This window comes from Catharus ustulatus, chromosome 6 (assembly GCF_009819885.2).
Source record: "Catharus ustulatus isolate bCatUst1 chromosome 6, bCatUst1.pri.v2, whole genome shotgun sequence".
NCBI classification, from domain to species: Eukaryota; Metazoa; Chordata; class Aves; order Passeriformes; family Turdidae; genus Catharus; species Catharus ustulatus.
The window spans coordinates 35,140,608-35,167,002 of NC_046226.1; the positions used below are offsets into that span (position 1 = coordinate 35,140,608).

Here is a 26,395-nt window from a genome sequence, read left to right on the forward strand (position 1 = left end):
TGATCAAAAAGAAATCAGAAAGAATAATCTCATGAAATTAAGGAAGTTGCTTTCTAGATAAAGGCATGCTGAGAAAAGAGGCTATTACTTACTTCCCTCCTCTTATGCCTTCCCTAGAAACAGTTTGTTTTGTACTTCTGATAATTCCAGTGTTAGGCCAACCTCATGTCCAATCTTACTGTCCCGCCTGAATACTGTTAGGTCACTGCTAGAGATGTAACCCACAGCTGCTGATGCCCACGTGCAGAATTGGTGCCCTCTCATCCCAGCTTTTAAAAGGACACCAAAAATCCTGGCTGTAAGAAGGAGGTTTAAGAGTTTGTTCCATTGCTATGGGGTGCTCTTGTTAAGATTCGTATGGTGTTCTTTTGTTTTCATTGATAACTGCTGTTGGTATTATAAATTTCCCACGTGGTGTTGTGCAGAGAAAGCAGCAAGAGAAAGTAAATGTGTGACTAAACACAAATATGATATAATTATGTAATAACAATGACAATTTTGTCATAATTGGAAGGATAATAAAAATGCCTAAGACAAACATGCTGTGCCAGAGATGAACAGTAATTTAGAATTTTAAAATGTCTTAATGTTTAATAATCTAAAATGCTGTTAAATTACAGAGGTAAAGCCATCATCAATATATATTTTATTTCCACAGTGTCACTTTGATCTTTTCATTATTGGTTGATCAGTCACCTTGAACAGAGAGGGGTAGGAAAAAACAGTTTTGAAGGTTGGAATATATTCTGGGTTTGATTTACAGCAGAGGATTGATGCATCCTTGATGTGTCCCCTCCTGTCATAAACAGATAGACGAACATAAAAGTAGGAAAACAAACATCTGGGGGGGTTATGACATTCACAGCTTGCCCCAAATGTTGTTCCCAATATTTCAAGCACGTATTTATGTTCCCAAGTCGGCCAGATGTGGTTTTTCTTGTCCAGGTTACCATCCAGCCAGTTAAGCATTTTTTACATTGTGCAGTACTGTGAGAGGGTTTTCTGTGTGAGATGTGCCTGTGGAGCCTGTCTCCTAGATGTATACATGATGCTTCATCTGAAGGTCAGGTGCAGAGCAGAAACACAAGGAGGATGGCTGGCTGGCTGTTGTCACAACAAAGGGAATGAGGTGTTTCTGGCTGCAGTTTCCCTGGCCTAGATAAATGCTCTGGGAAAGCCTCTTCTCATTTTCCCCCTGAGAAGGACCTTTAAAATTCATTGCACATAATGTGCTGCTGGCTGTTGGCAGAAACCCTGGGAACTTCAGACAAATGAAGCTTGCAATGCTGCAAAGGTTTAGGCTGCAATGACCACGACTGCAGGGGAATACTGAGTGAAACAGTACATTGTGCAATACGGTTTCTGGGCAGTGGCATGGAGATCATGGTGGAAATCTTATTAAACATCCCTGGCCAAGCCATAGTAATCAAGATTGGTATTGGACTGGTTACCAGGAGCTGCAGAATTGCTCATAGTGCAGCATTGCCTGTGGGTAGCCAAGGTTAATAAGAAACATGACTTCAGTTCAGGACAGAACTTGCAGCAGTTTGTACAGAGGATGAAAAAGAGGATGTTGTAAAGGTTTTGTTGCCTAAACACGCATCACTTCAGGAGGCAGTGGAGTGAAGCCATCCCGGGAATTACATTGCATCCAGTAGATCTCTCAAGAGCTTCTTGCTTCACTAAGGGCATGCACATAGAACAAACCATTAAATGTTGTCTGTGCAGCCATCACAGCTGAGACCATCAGCCCTGGAAGCACACACTCCTGTATACCTGAGCTAAAGAAGCAGCTGGTTGGACTTAGCATGCATTTGCAACCAAAAAAAAGGAAATTACCACCATCTTAAGGGCTTGTAGTTCCCTCTGGGTGCAGGGTGGAAGTCCTGACTTGGTAACAGCTGTTGAGAACTCCATTTCTAAAATGGCAGTTCCCTCTCACCACACTGCCTGTTCCTTTTTCATCCTCCTTTGTGTAACCAAGAGAAGTTGCAAAGGAGAGAGGAGGCCTGGATTTCCCCTTTGATTCTTTCTACACCTTCTGACTAGAATTCCTAGTGAGGTAATTGAGTGGAAGAGTTAGTGTACTTGTCCTTTTCTCGTTCTGTGCTTTCTCATTAGCTGTCAGAATTAACATAAATACATCCAAGGACCAGATTCTTGTCAGGAGCCAGCTTGGAGAGGCCAGTGAGCCGGCTGTGCCCATTTTTCATTCCATTGAAATAGCACACACAGCGGAAGGCACCATGGTGGCCCATGCATTGGGAGGGTCATCTGTGCTTTCCAGATGTGGCCCTAAGTTTCCCCCTCCACCTCCAAAAAGGGAGGAGAAAGGAACAGGTTGACATTCTCTGAGTTCACCATTTGTTTTTCACCTTCTTGGGTTGGCTCAAAAATAGGCCAAGGAAGGATGGCTCTGAAGCCGTGTTTCATGTCTGTGAGTGTAGGAGGAAAATCTGAAGGAAATACTGACCTTCCAAACAGATACACTCTCCTCTTCCTTGTGCTCAGGAAGATGGTTTCTCCAAATACAGCCAGCAAATGTCAGCTAGGAGAGAGATTCCCCAGGGAAAGTGGGGGAGAAAAGGAAACCAGGAACACTGCCTAGGATTAGGAAAACTGAGAGGGGTCTGTGCCAAAAAGCACCAATATGGTCAAGTCATCTCTGCATCTACTTAGTAGCTGCCTCTAACCACCATAGCCCCATGCTCTTTTTGACCCCAAAGAAAAGCCACAGTAACATATTCATTTTCTAGGTTCTTTGTTATTATTTTCAAGAGCAGGACAATCATTCAAGCTCTTAAATTTGAGTACTGAAAACAGGTGGTTGTAGAACAGGAGCACCTTTCATTTGTCCTTCACATGAGTTAGAAACCTGGTAATTACAAAAGGAGCGGATCTGAGTGGAGTTTGTTGCTGGTCTAAAAGATGAAGGTTGAGTTCTGGCTCTGGTTCCTTCACTGGGTGTGGGCAGGTGATCTATCATTGGGGATGGGAAAACCCAGCCAAAACAGAGAAGAGACTGCTGGGCTTCAATGGGTAGAGGGAGAGATAAAAAGATAAAACAGTTCCAGAGAAGGAACATCACAGTATGTGCACTCTGCCCATACACATGCTCTCATGCCTGAGAGAGTCAGCAGTTCTCTGTACATCAAGGATCATGGAGGCCCCTGGAAGAAAATACTGTTTAGTCACCACAGTCCTCAGTTCTGTGTTGGGGTTCACAGTCATTTTGCCAAGCAACTGTAGTGGCAGTCCTTGGAAAAGGGACTGAAGCAGAAAGGGTCTTCCCTCCCTGTGTTGTCTGTTGAAGAGACAAACCAATGTGTGCGAAAGGGTGAGAAATAAATAGAAGAAGAGAGCAGGGATGTTATTTGGGGGCAAACTGGGCAGTTCAGACCCGCGTATGTCTACAGGTTCGTGATGTGCCTGAGGCTGAGGGGGCTGCAGAGGTGGAGGGGGACTCCTCATCCGTTGTGTCCCCTTGTTCCTCCTTGTGGAGGCCAAGGCTGATGTGGCTCTGCAGGGCTGCTGGAGTCAGCCATTCCTTGGGGAGGCAGCTCTGGAGGAAGGGGATGCACGAGCTGAAGTAGGCCAGGCGGTTCACCCAGCGAGGGATCTCTTTCCCACACAATATCTGTGGAGTAAACCGAAAAGAAGCATGGTTAATAGCACCAAAACAAGTGTAGAGGCAATGTGGTCCCCATCCACACCACCACCTCAACAGGGCGAATTCCCTGCTGCTCAGAACAGAAAGGAGCATCTCCTGCAGTCAGAAACAGCCGTAATTGCCAATGTCCACACAGTTGCCTGACACACACAGGGACCCCCACCAGCCATAGGCCTTGTCAGCATCATAACATAGACTGGAAAAACAGTTCATGGCCTTCAGTGGCTTTGGTGACTCTGCTCTCCAGGCAGTCCATGGGTAAAAGAACAGGCCTGCTGGGCCTCTCAAACAAGCTCCTTTAGCAAGGAGCTCAAAAAATCTGGAAGAATATTTAAGCTGTTGCTGACCAGATGTTGAGAAGCCAAGAAGCTGAGTACGACTAGGTAGATGGAGATGCCTGAGAAGCTGTTCTTGTTGCTCCCTTTTCTTCCTTGGGCTGACACAGTGGTTTCAGTCAAATTACAGTATCTGGGGGTCCTTTTCCTATCCTACCATACCACTCTCTAATTTCTTCTCATATGGTATTTCCTAATACGGAGGGTAAAACAACAACAACAACAATAAAAAAAATCCAGCCTAGGTTGTAAGCATCTCTGTTCCATCATAGATGCTCCTGGCACTGATTTGGATTACACTCTGCTAGCACAGATACTGTTTTGCAAGGTCATATCAAATTCAGCACAATGAAGCAACTTGCTTCATACTGCAGATCCTCTCTTTTGTAGCATTTAACCATGCAGACATACAGGTGCCAGATTTTAATAGCTGTATCTGGCTTAGACCACATAAAGTATGTTTCCCTTTTCTATTTTACTGTATCCGTTAGCTGGCACAGAAGAGGCATGGGGAACTGATCAACACGCATGCATCAATAGCCTGCCTTTAGTAAATTTACTGCCTGTGTATAGGGCCCTAAAGTCCACAGCAGGTTCAAGAGTCTTATTACCTGAATTCTCCTTTCCTCCCTGTGTTGTTTCTCATGGAGCAAGAGAGACAGAGAGGAAAGTCTGCCCCACAGACGTTGTCCCACAATTTACATGAATTACTGGTTCCAGGGCTGTCCATACTGTACCTTTTGCCAATACTACATGCCTCTGCTCTTCCTCCCACCCTCTTTCTGACTGAAACCACACTTAATTTAATACTAAGTAATGCAAAAACTCAAAGGGTGTTTGTCTGGAGTCCACTAAGAAGATGATATGGTGAAAAGTCTCTTATTGGCAAGATAATGTAGAGCTTAGAGGCTTCAAGAAGTTTTCAGGGAGAATGGAACATTTTCTAGAGGATGGGCTGTGCTGTATTAGTGCTGTTATGGGTGATGAGTAGCTGGTTCTTCCTGCATATAGCCTGGGCAGAATGCTCCAAGCCCCACTCCAAGTCGCCTTGAGCATAAGGGAATTAGCTTGCTCCAACAGTGAGGCGTTTCCAATGAGGTGTGGAGAAGGCAGCAAACCTGTGACTGTGCTAATTTGACTACAGAACTCACTTTATTTTGACATGCACTGTTTAAAAATCAATGTGTGAAATTGGAGACATTATCATTAGGTATCAGAGAATGAGCAGAGCCATTTAGCTGCTAAAATTACTCGCAAGCATAGACTGTTCTTTACCTAATACACTCCAAGGACTTCTATTTCAGTTCTTACTAATGCTGCATTCCATTTAACCTTAGACACAGCTATATGATCTGGGTTTTTTAAATTTTTAATCTGAGGACAATTACTTTATTAGCGATTTCTTATCTCCATTCAAATTCCCTGATTTCCATTGCTAGAGCTATTGCCTGAGCCCATAAGTGGATAACCTCTCCACATATGCTTGGGAGCCATTCATAGAAAATTTACTGATCCATTTGATTTTTCTCACCAGACATATCAGACAATTTTTCACAAGAATACTGTTGAAGTTTAAGTCTGTATTTGATATGTTCTACTCAAACATGTTCACCTACACTACGCTACTTTCACCTGAGCCAAAGTCACAAATTGCACTACAATTTCCCTTAGATTTTGTAGCATTCCTCTTTCTTCTTCTTCAGGAACTTTGCTATATTACCATAGAATATGACTCAGTTTAGGCTCCTTGTGATATATGCATGCGAGTTTAGTTCTCAAGCAGTTTAAAGTTTTAATAAAGACTTCCTTACAGATATTAATAGATAGAACAACTAAACCAGGGTATGATTCTTTGGAAAATTAGCTGAAACAACAGAACAGCATAAGGCAAGATGGCCTGAAATGGAAATAATGGCTTGGGTTTATTTTCTAAGCAGATCCCCTAGCAACTGAAATAGCACTTCCCAATGTGGAAGCAGTGCTGAGATATTTGCCTTTTTTTTTATAGGAGCTTCTTCACCCAGAATGAATCAATAAGGCAAGGAAGAGCCAGAAAAAGAATGAAGATGTGTGGGCATTGAGCCACCAAGCAACAAAGGGCAGCTTGTGGAGCTCAAGGATAATGATGAAGTCAAAGTGGTTTCCCTTACCTCAGTCTTGCTTGTCATGTCACCTCTTGTCAGTGTAGCCTCATTACTATTCCATGGCAGAACACAATGTTCAATAGGAGCAAAAGGGCAATGGCAGGGAATGCTACCAACACTACAATCTGCTTCTGTGTTTTTCACTCCTTGCCATAAAGCATATTGTGCTGGAGCATCTGGCAGTGCTTAGCTAATGGAGAATCATCAAATGAACCTGGCTGCCATGGGATTAAGCCAATTGAATTTAAATAAAACAGCATGAGCAAGATTAAGTGGGTATTTTCCAACTGCATATGAAGTCACAGAAAAATCTACTTACTGTAGCTCCTCCGAGAAATTCTCCACAGGAAACCACTCACTGGAACAATAAATTCACCGAATGCTGTTACCACCCATTGTTTCAATCAAGAGAACCCTTTCTCAGATGTTTTTAGAGTTCAAGATTTCACATGGCTTTTTTTCTTCCTTGTCAAATAAGTGGGGTTTTCTCTGTTGAAGGGGATGAACTTCTCTGTGCTAGGTCATGTACTAACTCTGGCAGGAGATATAAATAAATAATTAACTGTTACAGGTCAGACATTGCAGCAAGCAATGACTTCTGATTGTCTGAGACCAGTTCTCACTTCAGGCACTTGGATGAAGGCTGCAGGTACTTGCAGCTTCCACTGAGCAGCACCTGCTAACAGAAAGCCAAGTCTCCCATAGCTGAAGCTTCTTCTGGGGACTCTGTGTAAGAACTGTGAGTGACCCAGCCCTCACCTGCAGAGTCAAGTGGAAACAGCTGTTCAACCATCCATGGCTGAAGCCAAATGGGCAGGAGAAATGGGACCTGACAGTTTTGGTGCTTTTTCTAGGCAACTGTCACACCAGGATTTCAACTCATCAAGAAACAACTAATTAGGGATATGAAAATATCCTCCAAGCATCCTAAGCTGTATCATTTTGCACTGAACAGTCACTGGTTAAAATGTACAAACTGCTCTGCACCCTCTCCCCTCCCCTAAGCATCCTAAGAGCTACCTGTCTGCTGGGCAAGATTTGAACACTTCCTTGTAAAGCTTTGCAGTGAGCAGGGGAGCAGCCTAGCAGCTGAGCAATGTGGGCTGCAACGCCATCCAGCAATGGAAAATGCTGTCTCCTGCCTTCTAGAAGACAATGTTATCAATGTGCTGCATTTTGAGAGGGCTTTGGTTCTATGGGCATATGCTAGACATTATCTGAGATAGTCTAACAGGCTGAGCCCTTTTCAAAATACAGAGAAGAGCTGATCAGTTGTAGATCCTAAGAGAAAGTTCTCAAATGTAATAGGTTCTGTGCTGTGCTGGATGATGCAACTGAGGCAATTCAAGCCATGCACAGAAGTATAACTCAAGGCACTGAGGATATTTTTTGTAAGTGAGCCTTCTCAGTCGCACCATGTAGTGCTCTAATCCATGAAAATCAAGATGATTTTCAAGATAACATTCCTCGAACAATACAAGCCAATTACTTCAATTCTTGTTTTCAAACAGAGGCTTGGAGAGTTCAGCACTGAATATCTGCTGAACCACCCACTGCTTCTTCCACTTAACAGTCTTGCTAAAGATGAGGTGGTGTCCACATGGGACGTGTATCCATTTGAGCTACTGTACAGAATTCCCCTTGGTGTCTCTTAGAGAATGCAGAGGGGTTTTATTGGCACCTGAGGAGTCTAACACACAACTCAGAGCAGTTTAAGAACAAAGGCTTTAGAACTCCAGGGGAATCGTTACAGTATTTGCATAAAATGGCTCCTACAAGTCCTACACAATACAGCATAGATTATCCTCATCAGAATTTCAGAATATGGCAGTTAGATACAAACAAGCATATCTGCCCAGGTAAGGCCTGCAGGCTATGCTAGAGCAGCCAAAACACATATGTAGAAAGAGAAAAGGGCAATTCAATCTGTTCAGTTCTTTGACACATCCAGAATAAACCAGTAACCCAATGCACAGGGACATCTTTTTTGCCACCTCACAAAAACTAACCTGGCATCCTAACTGCCCAATTCTGGCAGAGCTAAGAGAGTTTGAGTGCATCAACAGGGGACATACCTATAGCTTTGCACCCCAATCAGCTGCTGCACATAGTGTGTACGCTGAAAATTACACTTCTGAGAGAGAACGGACATAACCACCTTCACACAACACACTTCAAGGTACAGTCTCACCTTGGTGGAGTTGGCATGCTAGGATCAATTGCTTGAAACAGATTTATAGTATACTTACTGTGTAAAAATTACAGTTTCTACACTGGGGAATTTAAGGAGCCTGAGGGAATCAACAGAATAGACGGAGTGCCACTGGGCTGTGAAGCTGCCTGCAGCACACATTCAGCAGAGCCAGGAATGGCCTGTGACTTACAGAGGAAAGGGTATAGCTGAGAAACTGTAGATGAGGATAAATGAGCTCAGTAATGAAGCTGTGATCTGGGAGGTAGCAGCCTGATTCAAAGGCAGGAAGGTAGCAGCCAAGTCAAGGGAATTTTAAATTATTTTAAGCAACTGCCTGAAATGCCCCCATTCTCCTTTTCTGTTCTGCAACGGGCAGGGCACTGCTACTGGTCTTCTCCAGCACCATGGGTCTTGTAAAGTAGAGGTACCATCTGCACCATCTATCTGAGACTAGGCAGGAGTGAGGAAAAAAAGAAAAGCATTGAAAGGAGGGACTAATATCCATCATCTTGCTCCCCTTGTGAAGCTAGTTGGAAGCACGTCAGTCACCTCTGTGGATGTGTGGTAGAAGGGCAGAGTGGCCTTTCTGCAGCAGTCCATGTGCACAGATGATGGGGTAGATAGCTCTGGGTCAAATGAGACAGCTGGCTTAGCACTCATAGCACTGTTTCAGCTTCACTGGCCAGGCCACCAGCAGGGAGACACAGTGGCTGCAATTTTGACATCTTGTTGAACCACATTCAGAGTTGAATTCTGAGTGGCATCACTGATTAGTCACATACCAGCACTGGAGCATGGCAGTGCCCTCTTGAGCATGGAGGTCTTTGTAATGAGCACTTGTAAGTATCACCAACAGCTGCAGGGTGATAGGGTGGGTAGCAGATCACCATTTGGGGAAAACTGAGTATAATTGAGTCTGGGCTTGTCAATGGCATTTAAAATAAAGAATCTCCCACCAAATGAATGAACAACTGCAATTCATTCCTATTATCATGATAGGATGAAGAGGAGTTGCCTTCTCCTAGCAGATGCTGTTTCAAGACCAGTGGCTGAGAACAGCTGTTGCTTAACAAGGTTGTCCTTCCAAGTGTTGTGGACATGCTGAGCATGACCAGGCCAACCCATATGCATAGACAGACATTAAGAGTGTCTATTTTTCCTGCATAGTTAACCAGAAAAATCCTGTGTTTCATTCTCAATCCTTGTTTCTTAACATTAGTGAGAAGCAGGTTACTGCAGATGGAGATACAATGAGAAGGGAGAATACAAGAACTCAGAGAAACGGAGAAAGATCTTCTGTATGACAGTGTTGGCAGGAATCCTAACAAAAAAGTTCCAGTCTTAAAAGCCTTTCAACATATTAAAACAGTTCATTACACTCTTCACACTTTTCATTTATCATTGGGCACTGGTGAAAAAGACGGGTATTTTTTGCCATCTTCATTTGTGGAAAGGAGGCACTGCTCTCATGCATTTGCACACACACAGACTCAAAGGCTCTGTGAGGGTGTGACTAGGAATGAACTCCCCAAACACTGTGAGCTAACTTAGGTCTAAGGCATTGTGCTCATTTATAACAGAAAAGAAAGCAGGGGTTTCACTTTGGTAAGACAGATGCAAAAAGCAGATAAAATAAAATAGGTGGATAAACCCACTACATTTACACCAGCCCCATAGGGCTCAAAATATTTTTCTTTTATTAAATTTCCTCTTAACACTTTTATATCACTTTTTAAAATATCACTTACTCACTTTTAATATTTTTTTAATATTAATCACATTATAGGGAAAACCTAAAATAGCTGCAGAGGTACATATTGTGGCAAAATCAGGCCTCTCAAAAAATTGAAATGATGTGCTAAAACCTTGCCATTTAGGGGGGTTGATATCTGCATTCAAATTACCTGCCAACTCATATTATTCTCCTGCACAAATAGATAAATGAGGAAAGAAGATGGACTGAGAGATGAAAATTGCATATGAAAACTTATCCCAGTAATAATTTTTGTTGGGCTATTCAGGACAGCCAGGCTAGAGAAGTTAACAGTGAGGGGGAAATAATATTTTTATAGAAGCCTTCATTCTAAGGAATTCCCAAAGACTTCATAAATTTCAACTTATACGCAACCTACACCTAGAAATGCTATTTTTCTGCTGCAGATACAGCAATTTTTTAACTACATGCAGTCAAAAGTATGCATGCATACAGGCAGAAACAAGATGAAAAATTACATCCATCTGAAACCATGAGAGTAAATTTATGGGTGCAGGGCATCTTTGTAAATAATCTTCTTTTAAACATATGTGGCAGCTAAAAACCAGAAAACAAACACAGCCTGTTCTCCATGAAGCTAACAACATTCAAAGGCTGCTGCAATGAAGCAAGTCGTTCCATCAGCTTCACTGAGGACTGACTCAGGCACCAGGAAATAAAGCTTTCCTAATGTTCTTTCATGTCCTGTGGCTGTTTATTTGTTTGTTTCTTGATTTTCTTCTTTTATGTCTGTTAGGAGCGTTGTCTCCCTTATCATTAACAGAATTGCACATAGGTTTTCGCTCAACAAAACACCTATCTCCTCTGCAACAGAGGCAACTGAAAAGCAATTGTTCACTAAGGAAGACATTATTTAGGATTTGCTGAAGATTGGTTTATAAAAGCTTTTGCTGCTTTTGACTGTGACTCAAATGCCACCTGAACCTCCTTTCTTTGGTGTTTAATCCTTTCTCTGTGATAGCTTTCAGGCTAGAGTGAGCTTCTAGATTTTAATAACTTGATGATAAGAAGTCACATGGGGAGTGCCTGGGGATGGACCTGAAAAGCTTTAGTCTTGAATTACTCACTGATGATTAAAAAACTGCCCTCATTTGATCCTTATTTCAGAGAATTTGCTGAAAGTCAAGCTTCTCTGAAGAAAGCAGGATTCTGATGTAGGTTTGCTATGTTCTGTCAGTTTTGCTGTGGCTGAAAAAGGATGGGTGAATATTCAGAGAGAAATATAATATGTACTGACTACCATCTCCTGTCACTTCAGCACAGCTCCACACTCTTCACAAGTAAAATAGAATCCCTTTATCCTACCAAAACTCCAGCCATATTGACAAGGGACAACTGGGACAGCCACACCATCAGGGAAGTCTACACCAGCCACTCACAGGGATATCTTCTGCAGCACTGCAGTCACAAAAGATGCACATTTCCTGCTATCACACGGATATGCAATGAAAATGTCTCCCTCTGCTATTATCAGTAGGACAGATCTCTACCAATAATACAAAGGAAGGGGTGAAGAAGCCCTGGCACCCATCCTAGACCCAGTGATCTGCCTGCAAGCAGACTTGATTGCACCAGGATCAGCCCCTGCCTTTCACGGAGATTCAGGTGTGTGGCTTTACCAAGCATTTCCATCTAGCATGCAGGTTCAATAATATCCCCATGCTGTTGACATCAATCATATCTATGCTAGATGCTTGCTCCTGTCCTCTGTAACCATCAGGATCCACTGTGCAGACTGCATTTCTTAATCTTCAGGGTATTTCCTGTTGGAGACCATCCTTTTAGGCAGATTTGAGAGAGTCCTGCTAACTTCAGGAGACTGAAAGCTATTTATCTCCCTGAGAATTGTAGTGCCGCAGCTCTAGGACTCTGGCTGCAAAGTATTTGATTGGAACAGGGTTCATGATCCCTGCCTTCTAGAACCCAGCCTCATCTAGGATGCAAAATAATTTTCCAAGGCTGATTTCAGCTACCTCAAATGCTTAGAAGACTCTCTTTCCCTCCTTTGTCAACAAAGAATAAGCCCAGCTCACTTTGATAACCTCCAGCTGTATTTTCCAAGGCCACTTCAGCCCACCCAAGGACAAGATCACCAGTTCTCCAAAATAATTTTCTATTTCTAGAAACTTCTGAAAATTTTACAAGTTCAAAATGATCTTCTAAAACAACGAAGACAAAAATTCCGATTTAGCCTCTCTCTTCTCCTGCTGAAATGTGTTATCTCCCTGTTTATTTAAATAATTAAGGTAGGACAGTTCCCAGAGGAGAGGCTGAGGGATTCCCTGCTTCAGAACACCTTGTGGATGATATTCAGGATAACTTTTCCAGAAATATAGGACAAAAGGTAAATAAATCCTTAGTCCAACTTGCTCTCCTGCACTTCAGCAATCTTCTCTTTTAGGTACTTGTGATGAATATGTCTCATCAGCTAGAAGTTCTGTTTGAACCCACAATAGTTTTATTAAAACTGTTGGATCCTTCTAAAAGGCTCTGCTTTTGAATACCTGGTTTACTCAAAACATTTCAGTTCAACTCTAATAATTAGTTCAGATTTTAACCATGTATCCAGATAGCATCTTTGAGCCCTGTCCTTTAGATCCAATCATTTGGATCCAGAAATGCTGAGCAATAAGGAAACATTTACTATTTGAAGCAGTAAAGGGGTGAAAAGGATCAGTAGGTATAAAAGGAAGCTGGGTAATGAGATACCAATCTGTTTTCCCAAAGAGTTTTCAATTTCTGAAATCCAAATGACCTTAAAAGCCCTTCTGAAGAACGATCAAATGTGGGCACTAACTTCACAGTTGGGTCTGATCTTTTTAAATAGGTTTCTCTGGGTGTAAGAGAAAGACGAGATAATTTGGGAAGCAAATAGGGATTTCTGACTGTGCTTCATCACCTCTCAGTGGTGTAGTGAGATTCTGCTTTCATAAATTCAGAGGGAATTCATACCAGACCATTCAGGTGTTTCTCAGGGTACACAGAGGGTTTTGGTCTTTTCCAGTACTTACTCATACAAATCAAAAAGAGATCATTCCTCTTTCAAGAAGATGAAGGAAAGATGTGACACAAGAATAAAATCTTTTGTCACTGCCATTTTCCGGTAAAGCTCCAGCATCAACAATTTCTAAGGCAAATCAAACCACTGCCTCTCAATTAATTTCCTAATTATAATGAGCATCAACTTCATATGCTATCAAAAGGCCCCATAAGACCCACTGACTTCATTGCTTTCCCACCACTAGGAAGGCTTTTGGGGACTAAAAGGGGCTGCCTTCCCTGATGCTCAGAAGCCACACTTCTCTGATAACGATGTGCTGCATGTCCTATAGCAACATGCTGCAGCGTTTCCTTAAATAGGAGTAGTTGCTTGGCAGTAATCACATTCATGAAAGGAGAAGGAGTGCTTTCCTTGAGTCATTTCACTTATCTTCCAGTTATGGTGCTGATTCAGAGGTGTTTTTCTCCCTTCCCATGGTCGTTTGTCCTTTTCTGAGATGTGTTGTAGCAACTGTCGTCACTCTGCTAAGAACACAGCTCCACAGCTTATTTAGAAAACTTCAGTCACATAGAAAATTGCTGGTGAGAAGTCAAATGAGTTGTCTTCTGTCTGTGAATGTACTAAGAAGTAAAAGCTTTTTCAGAGTCTTGAATATCCACTGGTATGTGTGATCCTTACACTCAACACGGAGGAATATCACCAGACTGGAGAAGAACCTCAAAGCAGTAAACCTTCACCCTCCCTCTGACCCTCCAGTTGCTGCTGTCTCTGGGCAGAAGCTGTCCTCAGGCACTGTACACTCAGCATGTGCCCACCCACCCAAAGGACTCATATTCTTATATGCCCAAACTCAAACCCTGTCAGTCAGCCTTCCACCTTTTCTTGTGTTTGGAAGTACAAGCTGTGCCAAGCATGCTTTTGCCTTGCCCAGGATCTGCCTTCCACAAGTCCAAATTCTATTGTAGGTTTGTAGGGAAATCATGAGCCATGCTCCTGCACTGGAAAGAGCCTTCTGACAGGAATTTCACAATTCCCTGTGCCTGTATGTTCCTACCCTTACTTATACCCAAAAAACAGACTTGGTGACAAAGTGTGCAAGTACAGGTCTTTCTTGGCACCTCACATCATAATTTCTTGTGGCCCACTGCTGCAGTGACCAGTGCTTCTGCAAAGCAGTGGCAAGGATGGGACCCGAGGTCCTCACAAAGGAACTTACAGTGCAGGAATTTCTTTGAGTTTGGCATTTCCCTGCCTTTATGTCTTCATTAGAGCAATTTGTAACTTCTGTCCTTTTTCTATCTCACAACTCCACGTTCTAAAAGAATCAGGAAATTCAACAGTTCATATTATGGAAAGAACTCATTATTTTAGCCTTTTTTTATTTGAAAATGTTTTTCTAATGTTCAAAAGCCAGTATTTTAAATACTGGCAGAGTTTAAATAGCCTCTTTCATCAACTAGGACAACTCATAAAGAACATAAATATTTTGCAATTACTTGAAGAGCCCTTTGAATGTACCGCTGTAAGTATACATTGGGGAGGATTGCAGGGGATGTTTAGGAACAAAGTAACTTAAAACAGACAATCAAACAGAAAGGCTTTTTCCAGTCTTGACATAGTCCTAACTGAATTCCCCACACATGCATAACTTCATCAGAATAAAACCCCACTGGAGTACTAAAGCACAAAATGGTTCATAAACCCAGAACAGGATGGAAAGTTTAGGATTTGATGATGATTACGTCACTGGTTTTTCTTTACATAAATTATAAGCATAAGTTTTCCAAAGGGATTTACCATCCTCTTGGACAGTTTCTTCAGAGAGTATGGTACTACTTGGTTTTGGGGACTGTCAGCATAAGCAACATGAAAGGAGTAAGCTTCTTTGTAATTGCTAATTGCTTCTTGTAGTTGCTAATCCCAGTTGATGGACCTCTTCATTTTAACCCACTAACAACTTGCTCAAGAGATTTATAAATACAGGTATCATGACCATGTTGCAGGAATCAAGTGGCTGAGGCCACTTGATTAGATTTTCACTGCTTGATTCAAGGTCCTCTCACATTACCCTCACCATCTATATCAGTGTGGCAAAGTGAGGCTGCACAGGGGTATAAAATGGCGTGCATAGAGTGACCTTAAATTGGAGCTGGGCAAATGGACAGGGAGTGCATCAGATTTCTTTCTTATTATTACCCTTTGGGAAATTCTGCCCTTCTTTATATGAGAACTTGCTTCAACCCTAATCAAAATGCTGTGCAGATAGTTATGCTTTCTGGTAGTTCTTCATTTCTTGAATAACCCAAAGTTCCTGGTGAAGAAAAATCCATAGGAAGAGACTCCTGATCAAGCAGCATGTTCACTTACTGAGAAAACTGCCATAAAATGGCATCGGAGACAAAGTCTGAACTGCTGCAGCGGAAACTGCAGCATTCTTTGGTTTTTTTCCAGAGAAGCTTCTTTGTGAGTAGACCAAGCCATGCCTCTTTGTTCCAATAGCTGCTCCATAAAAGTCCATAGGGAACTGGCAAAGCAGGGAGAGAACTGAGTCTCAGGCACGTTAAACATGCTTGACAGTCTGCAGTAGAGAGTAAGGAAACTTCAGAACTAAGTGGCAATGAGAGAATAACAAAGAAAGCCCCCTGCATCTTACAAGTGATATGAGCAGGAAGTTCAGAAGACTCAGAAGAGATGCATAGATTCAGGGAGATGCTCAATTCCACAACAGCACGTAATGACGCTGCAATTGCACTGCAAAGTGAGTTTTTTTCAGAGGTAGATAGTAGATCAAAGGCATGCCCAGTGGTTAAGTACAGCTTAGCTGCCCATGTTGGACTTCTACAGTCCAGGGATTTTTCAAGGTTCATGGCCAAATGGCAGAATGGCAGTCATAGGTCCAGACATGCCCCTAACCATCAGCAGCCAGCCTGCATGTAACTCTTAGAGACTGTTACCAGTTATCGTAGTGAGACCCAAGGCATCATCATATTAAATGTGAATTCGACAGAAAAAACGTTTCCTAAACAGATGTAGATGGAAGATTTCTGAATGGATTTTCTTCTTGTTGAGAAAACACAGGTAAAGGAAAACAAAAAAACAAGAAAGAAAAAAAAAAAAAAAACAAAAATGAAAGAAAATAAAGTCTGGTTTCAGCAATCCTTCTGAGGATGAGGAACCTGTCCTACAAGTCCTGGCAATTGGATATGTGACTCTCGTCTCACAGCATGATCCTGAAGAAGCTGATCCAGAACGGAGAGCCAGTCTTACACCTCTTTTCCCTTCTCTCTGCAGAATTGTGACCCCAGCCAGCAGCACACATGGCTACATTTACCCTCAGTCTATATGACCAGATGGCATTGTCCTTCCAGCCCATGGCCCTGCCACAGGAACAATCTCTGTATGGATACTAATGAGCAAGCCCACAGCCAGCTGAGGCAATTAAGGTGCCTGACACAGCTCCCTAGGACAGAGCCTACAAGCAAAGCCTGCTACACAGGTCTGTGTGAACACACATGAACTCAGACATCACCACTCGGCTATAAAGCTCTGCCCCTAGTTTTGCATGCTGAAACAGAAGAATACAAGCCAAAAACCAGATAACTAATGCTGGCAGAGGAGAGAGCTGTCACCAAAAGATTTCAGAGCCCTTTTTGAAGGAAGCAAATAACCCATTATGCAAGGAGGGGGATCCTTTGGCACAGCACAGGGGTGTGACCTGCCTGGCATTACCCAGGCAGCTTGGAACAACCATCCCCTTAACTGTGCACAATGGTTTGTGCCTGCAAGCAGAAAAACCTAAAGGTCTGGTGGGAGCAGAGCTGGGCATTCCCTCTTCTATGCTAAAAAGCATCCTCCACCCCAAGCCCTCTCTGGGGTAAAAGGGCATTGTGGTACCTATAGCATCACCTTTCAGATGGGTTACAACAACAGAGAGATCAAGAATTTGCACACAAAATCCTTGGCTTATTTTTTTTTTTTTTGTGGCTGGATGAAGCCCCAGTTCCAGTGCTTCATTCTGTTGAGCAAAATTTTGTTTTATTTCTTTGGATAACTTTTCCAGTTTAGTGTCTTTAACTGTCACATAACATGAGTATGCTATAATAGGTGATAAATATTTTTGTTGTTCTTATTATGACTCCTTTGCAGATGATGTGCCTGAAGAGCAATACAAATACTAAAGAATTGATTTTGGGGGGGCAAATATAATTTCTGTTTTCTGGCCTATATGCTGACACATATCTACAGAGACTTGTGAGCCAGTCATCATCTAGCCAGCATGTTCTGTGCACTGTGAGGATGCCTCTTGTAGCTCTATGTGGAAGGGACTAGACCTACCCGATGGGGTGATTTTTGGTTTTTTAGTTTTAATGGGAACTACAGGAAGAAGAAGAGAAAAAAAGCACTTAGGGCTGGGAAGTAGATAAAGCATTCAGATGTTGAGAATAAAAACTTTCAGTTCTGTCTCAATAGATTTCAAGCAGACTTCCTCCAAAATGTCAGAAGTATCCCAAGATATGGATATGTTACTTCTCACCCAGCTCCAAATTGCCAAAATGACTGCACTTACCAGAATGGGTGGGGCTGTCTATTGTAAGGCAGTCACACATATTCCTCATGTTGCTGACTGAGGCTTATTGAATAGCTGTGACTTTTGCTTAGTGTCATACCACCAGCTATTTTTATCAGCATTTCAGTTCCCATTTTCTGTATCCCCGTGCTAGAGACCATCCAGGACAATCTGCTTCTGGACCTGCTGTCCAGCTCCTCCGGGTTTGCATTTGTAATGCATTAGAGAGGGTTGATAAACACAGGCATATGTGAAGAGCAAGAGCAACAAAAAATCCTGCTTGCCTATGAAGAACTTATTTAAACTGACATAAATCTCAAGAAAATTCTGCTCCTGGGAGCAGAAGTGTCAGAACCAGCCATTCAGGCTTTTGCTTTATAATCTAGACAGGTTACAGGGCAATGAATGAGCGCTCTGAATCCCCCAAGAAAGCTCTTGCAGGAAAACTTAACCCTAAATTCCACTCTTATAAAGATGCCTACTAAAAGCATATTGAAAATAAAATTTAAAATGCTCTACTAGTTTTTCTATAAGATCTCGACTTGTGTTAGGAAAGCTGGACAAGGAAGGGGCAGTGAGGGATACACTGATGTGTAGCAGTAGAATCAAGGAAGAATGGCTTTGAGCTTATAGTTTAGAGACAAGACAGACATTTTACCTTTCAAAGTGCACAGTAAGCAGTGACTTTATTTCACTGCAGTAAGTAAAGGATTTTGTTTATATCTTTTCCTAATAATCCCACAGCTTCCTCCTGAATTTCCTTCATAATTTTTAAATTTCCTATTTTTTGTTTTAGTAATTTGATAATTTATTCCAAATTAGTAGTGTGGGTAACATGAATTTACTCACTGTACTGCTTGGAACTTAATTCTCTGTTTGTACCAATTCAGTTCCTTCCTGTTTGTTTTACTTTGCTAACATTTGCAGAAAGGACTCTATATATAATTCATAAGGATGGAACATATAGAGAATTGGTGTTCCTAGGAGCCTAAGCAGGACCCTTGTAAGTCAGTTGCTGGTTCTCAGATTTACTTGGTATTTTCTTACAAAACCATACAGTACTTTTCCCGCACATCTCACCTGGGATCCATGGTGGGCTTGTTTGGAGATGAATTAACACTTGTGGCAAAAGAGGTTATTGGCATAGGACCCTTGCCCCATATTATGAAGAAAGGAAAGAGATGTGCAACCAATTAGGATGGGGATTCCAGAGGGAGAAATTAAAGTTTCACTGTTACTCCAGTCCTACCCTATTGTGACAAATTATATTCTCTCCTTGAGTTTGCCATAAAGCAAGTATGGAAAGCACAGAAGAGTTTTTATGGAAGGTCATTTCCATTTTGTGCTTTTCCTATCTTTTTCTGATACTGGGTTAAATCTGGAAATCAGTTTCACACAAATGCTGAATGTTCACTCCTTAATTGAAGCACACTTTAACCAGCTCATCTGGGAGCTGAGGAGGAAGGCAACTTCCCCTAGAATAATCACATCTTTGGGAATCAAAAATCAGACACCCCAAATCAGCAGATAGACAGAACAAAATTTATGTTTCTCTGTGCTTCAGTTGTCCCTGAATATAAATAACAGCTCTGTTATAATAATTTCTCAAAACTCACAGTGGTATTGAGAACATGGAAGTGTCTGCAAGAAAATCAATTCTTTTTAATAGGTTTGGATTGTGCAGATTAAATAAAAAGAATGCCCAATCTCTGAATACTGAAAATTTTTGTTTCCAAAACACTGACAAACCATTTTTATGCCTTTGCAGATCATACACTGTTATTTATTTTTGCTATAAAAATGATGCACATTTGCATGCTAACCAGGTCTGTCCTTTCAATTCCTGCTCAGTGCCTGTTCAGTGAACCAAATTACAAGCACTCCTATTTTCCCACACAATTTAGACAAAACATGTGATAAACCTGCCACATCTCTACCTCCCGATCCCCTCCCTTTCAATAGCAAAGAGCTTCCAAAAATATTTAGGGCAGAGACAGAATATTTGGCAATAGGCTCTGACTAGGCAGGGTGGGCTGGCCCCAGGTCCCTCTCTGTGAACATTACTACAGATGTGAAGCAGTAAAAAATGAATAACTAAACCCCATTTGTGCCCACCTCAGCCAGAGCAGAAGAAAAGTGATTACAGTTCTTGTGCATCAAGTGGTATGCATTTCCTTTGTATTCCTTGCCCAGCTCTTCCATAATCTTATCCACATCCTCTTCTGTGAAGTCCGTAGTGCCCAAGGCAATGGATTCTCTAGTTAAAACATACAACAGAAAAACCAGAAAGATACAGTGAAGAGTGTGATACATACCAATGCAGAAGGAAATGATCTGATACTGGCAAGAAGGACAGGTTTAAAATGTTCTGGACATGCATATCTGAGGCTGTCAGAGACTCTCACTAAGAGAATGGCACAGTAATATCCACAGCTTTTCCACAAAGCAACTTATCGCACAGGCAATAGCCCTGAGATCTTCTTGCTCACCACCAGGGAAGTCTCAGCTCTGGGTGTCTGCTCCTACTTTGCCCATCATTCCAGAAAAGAAATTTCTATTACAAGAGAGATGTTTTTTCCAGAATTGGGCCAGGAAGGAGCAGACTGAAAACTTTATGCAGAAACCTATTTCTTCTCCCAGTATTCACTCAGTAGCACTTGCTCTAAAACGGCCCTCAACATAAACTGGCAGTCTGGCAAAGTCAAGCTCCCCTGCTGTGGACATTTCATCGACCCGCAGTACCACAGTCTGAGCATCTTGAACAACACAAGAATGCAGCATCCTCTCAGACTTCTCTAACAGTCTGTCTGTCCCTTGTAACAGAGCAGCAATAAACACATGCAATGAATGGCTTCAGGTACTCTGTGTAGTATCCACAGATAGGGGGTACTCATAAAAGTAGAAGTCTTATTTTTCCCGCTGTGCATGTGCTCTGTGTAACAGGCAAAACTGAGAGCACAGAAGAAGATTAATAAAATGGGAAAAGAGAACTGCGCTCATTTGTAAGCGTGCTTTTAATCCCTGACAAACACAGTTCATCACAGTTCCCTGTTTGCTGTACACACTCTTTTATCCACCTCCAAATTCCTTGCAGGGCTGCCTTTGAATCGGGATCATGTAAAGGATGGCAGTGAGGGCACTTACGAGGACAGCGAAAGGAGGACCCAGAGGACAGGACTTTCCTGCTTCCCCTACACCAATGGCTACCAGGGGCAGAGGGAAAGATGTAGAAAAGGGCCCTTACTTGAATTTAAAGGTCTCGCCAAGTTCTACCGCACTGCCAGGTGTGATCTCGAAAATCCCACTGAAAGGGTAGGGATGCCCTCCATAGGCAAACTCTGACAAGGAAAGAAACAGACTGTGAGTAATTAAATGAACACCATGTCAGGAAAAGGTCTATGGCAGTTGTCTGCATGGTTCAACATCAGCACCAGGGGCTGGGCTATTGCCAAAACCTGCTTCAGCCAGACTCTGAAAGCTGTTTTCACTGCCTGGTTACCTTTTGGACTGAGGATGCCCTCACAGCCTCCCTCCAAGCTAGCACTACTGCTTTCCCACAGTAGCAGGAAAACTCTCTGGGAATGTCTGTGTCCCCATCCAGGTGGTTTTCTCCCAGTGGAAAGTTCTGCGTTGAAGGCATCTGGATAAACTATGAGAGGCTGCCAGTGCTGCTACTGAGCTGGAAGAAGCCATTTCCAGAGTAGGGAGAATCAAATCTTCCAGAGGAATTTACAGAGAGTGGGAAATCTTTGTAGAAGCCAGGCTGATTGTACCCTGCTGCTTCAGCACGCAGGTCAGGCCAGGGGGGCCCTCCATGTCATACAGGCCACCTTGCATGGCCTGTGAAACACAGTCTGTGATCCTCATGGTGTCACACAGGCCCTCTCACAGGGCTTGTGAAAGCCTCTGTGCTCAAGATGGAAATAGTTCCAACAGGGGTTCTGGCTACTGCATGGCACTACCATGAGTGAGTAGCCAAGTCGTTCCCATTTAATGCTGAAAAAGGAAACAAAGTCTGTGACACTAGTTCACCCTTCCCCACACTACAGATGCTTTCCAGATCCCTTGACTTTTGAAATGGGTGGCTCTAATCAGCTTGTACCCCATCCAGACAATTTCAAAAGTCTCACATGACATTTTCCTTTATTTGTAACTCTACTGTTTCAAATCAACAATATCCAATATCTGGAAACCCAGATGCCAAGATTTCTAGACCACACACATTCATAAATAATTACTGAAAAAAAGATTTTTTCTGATGGGGAATTAGCACAAACACATCTGCAGGCCTTAAGACAACTCCTGATTGATCTCTGTTCTCCCTCCCTCTTTTCTCCCATTCTCTAATCCCCCTCCTTCACTACAGAATGGCTTTCAAGCATTGCCCTTCCTGTCTGCCATCTTGCTACACACTTCCACAAGCTATACAGGCTGCAGTTACAGGCTAAATAAGAAGGACTACATGGTTCGTAACAGAACTGCATGAGTTCCTCCTAGACTTCACAATGGACTCTGAAAAGAGAATTGGCTGAGTTTTTCAGTTTTTGTTCCTTGCCAAAAGCTGTAAGTTTGGGGTGCTTTTCCATATCAGACTGGCCATACAATTGTCTCCGTGTTCTGCAGGTAGTAAAAGGGAAATACTTCATACCTCTGCCGTAGATCTCGATGCCAGAGTGGAAGACACCAATCCCCAAGGTGGAGGTGTATTCGTTTATCCAGTACTACAGTAAGAGAAAAGCCACATTGGGAAGCATTAGTGGAAAATACACACATGATCTTGGTCTAGGGTGTATCCCCCAACTCCTCTTAAGGAGAATTGATTTTGAAATTATCTTGAGACAAACAAATTGACACTCTTACAGACCAACAGAAGTGGGCATTGTGTTTATTCAGATGGATTGGATTAGCTCTCCAAAAAATGCTCATCTAACTGTTTTCACCTAAGGTACTAACCTGGACCTGAACCTGCATAAACCCAGCTGCTAGAGGATGTGCGATTATTCGCCTATCTTCTCACCTAATACCTAACACTGAGTCAGTTTTATCAATTCACTTGCCTTATTTGATCTTCAAAATCCTCAGTAAGAGAATTCCCGATTATTTTCCACGCACTGTGTAACATCACCTCCCAGCACCCCTATTTATCATTAGCTTGTTTTTAGGCAAAGAGATCATAGAGATGGATGTTTGTTGCCCCAAAAGGTCAGACAAGTTTTCAAGAGGAGCTGTTAAGTGACTCCATTGCTGTGGAGCCCAGCATTCCCCCATTACATTTAGAGCACAGAAACACTGCAGTCCAGTGCGTGCGTGGGATGCTCCTCTGCCAAGCGCTGCACAGGGCCCATTTCCACCACACCGTGAAGGACAGTGCAGACACCCAAACAAGTCCCAGCTAAGCTAATTCCAGAGTGAGAAGCTGTACAGCCATGCCAGGGCAATGCTGCATTGGAGATAATTAGCCCTGCTCAGCATCAGTGTTTATTAGGTCAGCTGCAGAGCTGCACTGCTACAGAAATTATGTTTCAGGCACTGAGGGAACTGCCCATGCATGGTATATTTACAGTTCACTTACACCTGCTGTGCAATGAAGATACATCTTCTAGTAACTCAGAGCAACTAAATTCTGGTTTCAATCTACCACTGCAAGAAAAATGAGTGTTGTTCACTTGTTCCCGTACAAGGACATGACAGGGTCATTAAACTAATATTTTCTTCTGGGTCTGGTAGCAGCTTCTTGTGGAATCAGAATAAGCTGCACCTTCCCTGTGTCTGGTGTCACCGAGCTGCTGTGGCATGAGTAAGAGCCCCTCTGCTGTCAGGCAGCCAGAGGTCTGGCATACTCCAACAACTGTGCTTGCACTGCTTGCTTATATATTTATGATGACTGCAGTAGCTCTGTAAATCACCTGAACATGTTTTCTGCAAAACCACTGCTACTGTGAAAAAACACAGTAGCTTTGATATGAAAGTCACAGTCTCAAGCCTGACTTAATATATGGCTGATCTTGATATCTTTAACCATGTCCCCAAAAATGCTTGCCTCTGGCAGTACAGCAGTTCCATTTTCCTCCAGAAAATGCTGTAACGCTTCTTGGTCTTTGTGAGTTTTTTTCATCACAAATTACGTATTGTTGCAGGAGGGCAGAAAACTGCCTGACCCCAGCTGGACCTCTGCTGACTTTGTGTAACCTCCATTTACTTCACTTGAATTATGCAAACCCTTGTTTTTAGGGTCAGGTAGCTCTCAGCCTCTCCCAGTTGGGTAGCACATTAGCAGTGAACCCTAGGTTGAACACCATGCCTGGTATTTAGGTGTCCTTGCCTTCTGCTGCCTTTCCCCTCTGTTGCCTAATTCTCTGCAGCAGGAATATCTCTACTTTGACTGGGGAAGAAGATAGAGGTGGAGGCCACACATGACAACATGGGACAAAAGCCTGGCTCCCCTAGACATAAAACCCTCCATCTGTTCCTGAATCTCCCACACCTCATAGAATCATAGGATCTTTAAGGCTGGAAAATACTTCTAAGATCATCAAATCCAGCCATCAGCCTAGCACCACCACCATGCTCACCACTAAACCATGTCCTCAATGCCACATCCCTCATTTTTTAAATACTTCCAAGGATGGTGACTCCACCACTTCCTTGTACACTCTGTTCCAATGCTTGACAACCTTTTCTGTGAGGATATTTTCCCTAATATCTATTCTGAACCTCCTTTTACACAATTTGAGGTAATTTCCATTCTGTCACTTGTTGCCTGAGAGAAAAGACCCTCACCTCACTACAGCCTCCTGTCATGTGGTTGTAAAGAGTGATGAGGTCTCCCGTGAGCCCCATTTTTTCCAGGCTAAACACTCCCAGCTCCCTCAGCTGCTCCTGTCACTTGTGCTTCGGGCCCTTCACCAGCTCTGTTCTTTGCCTTTCTCTGGACCTGCTCCAACACATCAATGCCTTTCTTGTAGTGAGGGCCCAAAACTGGACACAAGATTTGAAGGGCTTCACCAGTACTGAGTACAGCGGGACAATGGACAATCCCTACCCTGGTCCTGCTGGCCACACTATTGCTGATACAGGCCAGGATGCCATTGGCCTTCTTGGCCACCTGGGCACAGCTGGGTCATGTTCAGCTGCTGTCAGTCAGCACCCCCAGGTCCCTTCCTGCTGGGCAGCTTTCCAGTCACTCATCCCCCAGCCTAAAGCACTACCTGGGGCTGTTGTGACCCAAGTACAGGATCTGGCACTTTACCTTACTGCACCTCATACAATTTGCCACAGCCCATTGATCCAACCTGTCCAGATCCCTCTGCAGAGCCTTCCTGCCTTCCAGCAGATCAACATTCCTGCCCAGCTGGGTGTTGTGTGCAAACTGACTGAAGGGGCACTCATGGGCAGATAGTCTCAAGTAATCTCAGTGAGCTTCAGAGAAACACTGGTTTCTCAAATCCTACTGAAACAACTCTCAGATGATATGGTAAGTAGGTTGTCTTCTTCCCTCAGGCTGAGCTATTGCATACAACCAAAACATGCTCAGGTCACGCCAGCTGCTTTGCTTAGAGAAATAACTGATAGGAAGAGAAGGGAGACTTTTTAAACTAGAAATACTCTTGCCAGTTATCAAAATCAGAGCTATCTGCAGAGCCTCATCTGCGTCAGTCTTCGTATTTCAAACAGGAAAGGAAGTTACACCGAAAGCCACTTGCAGCTATAGCTTTTTCTTCTTCCATATTAAAGGCTATGTTGGATCCAAACTACAAATAAGCAAACAAGCAAGAAAAAGGAACCCTCTCCTTGACTGACTACTTTTTAGAATAATATTCTTACACTTGACCTCCTCATACATATGCAGAACAGTCTCAGATCATAAGCCTGCCCTGTCCCCCGAGCACTCTAGTTCACAGCACAGAATTTCAGCCCCTGCAACCCATCCTGCCCAAGTCCCGGAGTAGAGGGAAAAGCTGCAGGTCAGTTCTGAAAGCACAGGTGATGAGGAGGCTCCTGCAGATATAAAGAAGGGAGGAGCAAATGTTTCTCTGGCTGATTCCCAGTGTTGAAAAATTATGACCATCACACAGACATTTCTGTATTTAAACAGTGTATTTTTCAGTATTAATTCTTTTAAATGAGCTATTGTGAAGTACAACAACCTCAGCCATATCTGAATTTGAACTGAGCACAAGCTATCCTGATTAAGTATTTTCTAATCATTTCGGTCACACAAGGGTGTTGTTGAAGTGGGGTCTGATTTGCATCCATCTTGGTTCTATTGATACAATACTGATATGACCTACTAGCAATACTGAAGTGCAATGCAGCTCTGAATCATGGCTGTACTGTCCCCATCTCACCTCTGTCTCCAGGGTGCTGTAGAATCTGCCTCCAGTGTGTGACTGAACTCACAGTGAATGCCTCACAGCACTTTGGCACAGACCCTGGCTTGTCTTGGGAGGAAGCTGTGCTAAAGTGAACATGTCAGTCTCTTGCCGAGCTGGAAAAGAGAATCCAAGCCAGATTTGAAACCAGGTTTGTACACACATGCATGAGCTGGCCTTGTTTTTCAGAGGGTTTGCAATTCTGAGCATAAGAACAGCAGCAACAGTCAACAAATACTCATCTCTGGAGTAAATTGGTTGTTGCTTAGATTAAAAACAAAAATCTGCAGCCTGTTCAGTCAGACGAGAAGAGCCAGGGAACTGAATACAGCAGTATC

The 26,395-nt window shown here is 42.9% G+C and overlaps 1 protein-coding gene across 1 annotated transcript in view; it reads right to left on the reverse strand.

Moving 5' to 3' along the window:
- Positions 1-2,742: 2,742 nt before the first annotated feature.
- LOC116997532 (deubiquitinase DESI2-like) overlaps positions 2,743-26,395 on the reverse strand; it is a 52,220-nt gene continuing 28,567 nt past the window's right edge. Inside the window, exons 2-5 of the mRNA XM_033062401.1 lie at positions 22,334-22,406; positions 20,930-21,023; positions 19,801-19,942; positions 2,743-3,637 (exon numbers count right to left, since the gene is read on the reverse strand). Of these exons, the coding sequence (XP_032918292.1) occupies positions 3,395-3,637; positions 19,801-19,942; positions 20,930-21,023; positions 22,334-22,406 (552 nt within the window). The 3' untranslated portion in view covers positions 2,743-3,394. The remainder of the gene's footprint in view (positions 3,638-19,800; positions 19,943-20,929; positions 21,024-22,333; positions 22,407-26,395) is intronic.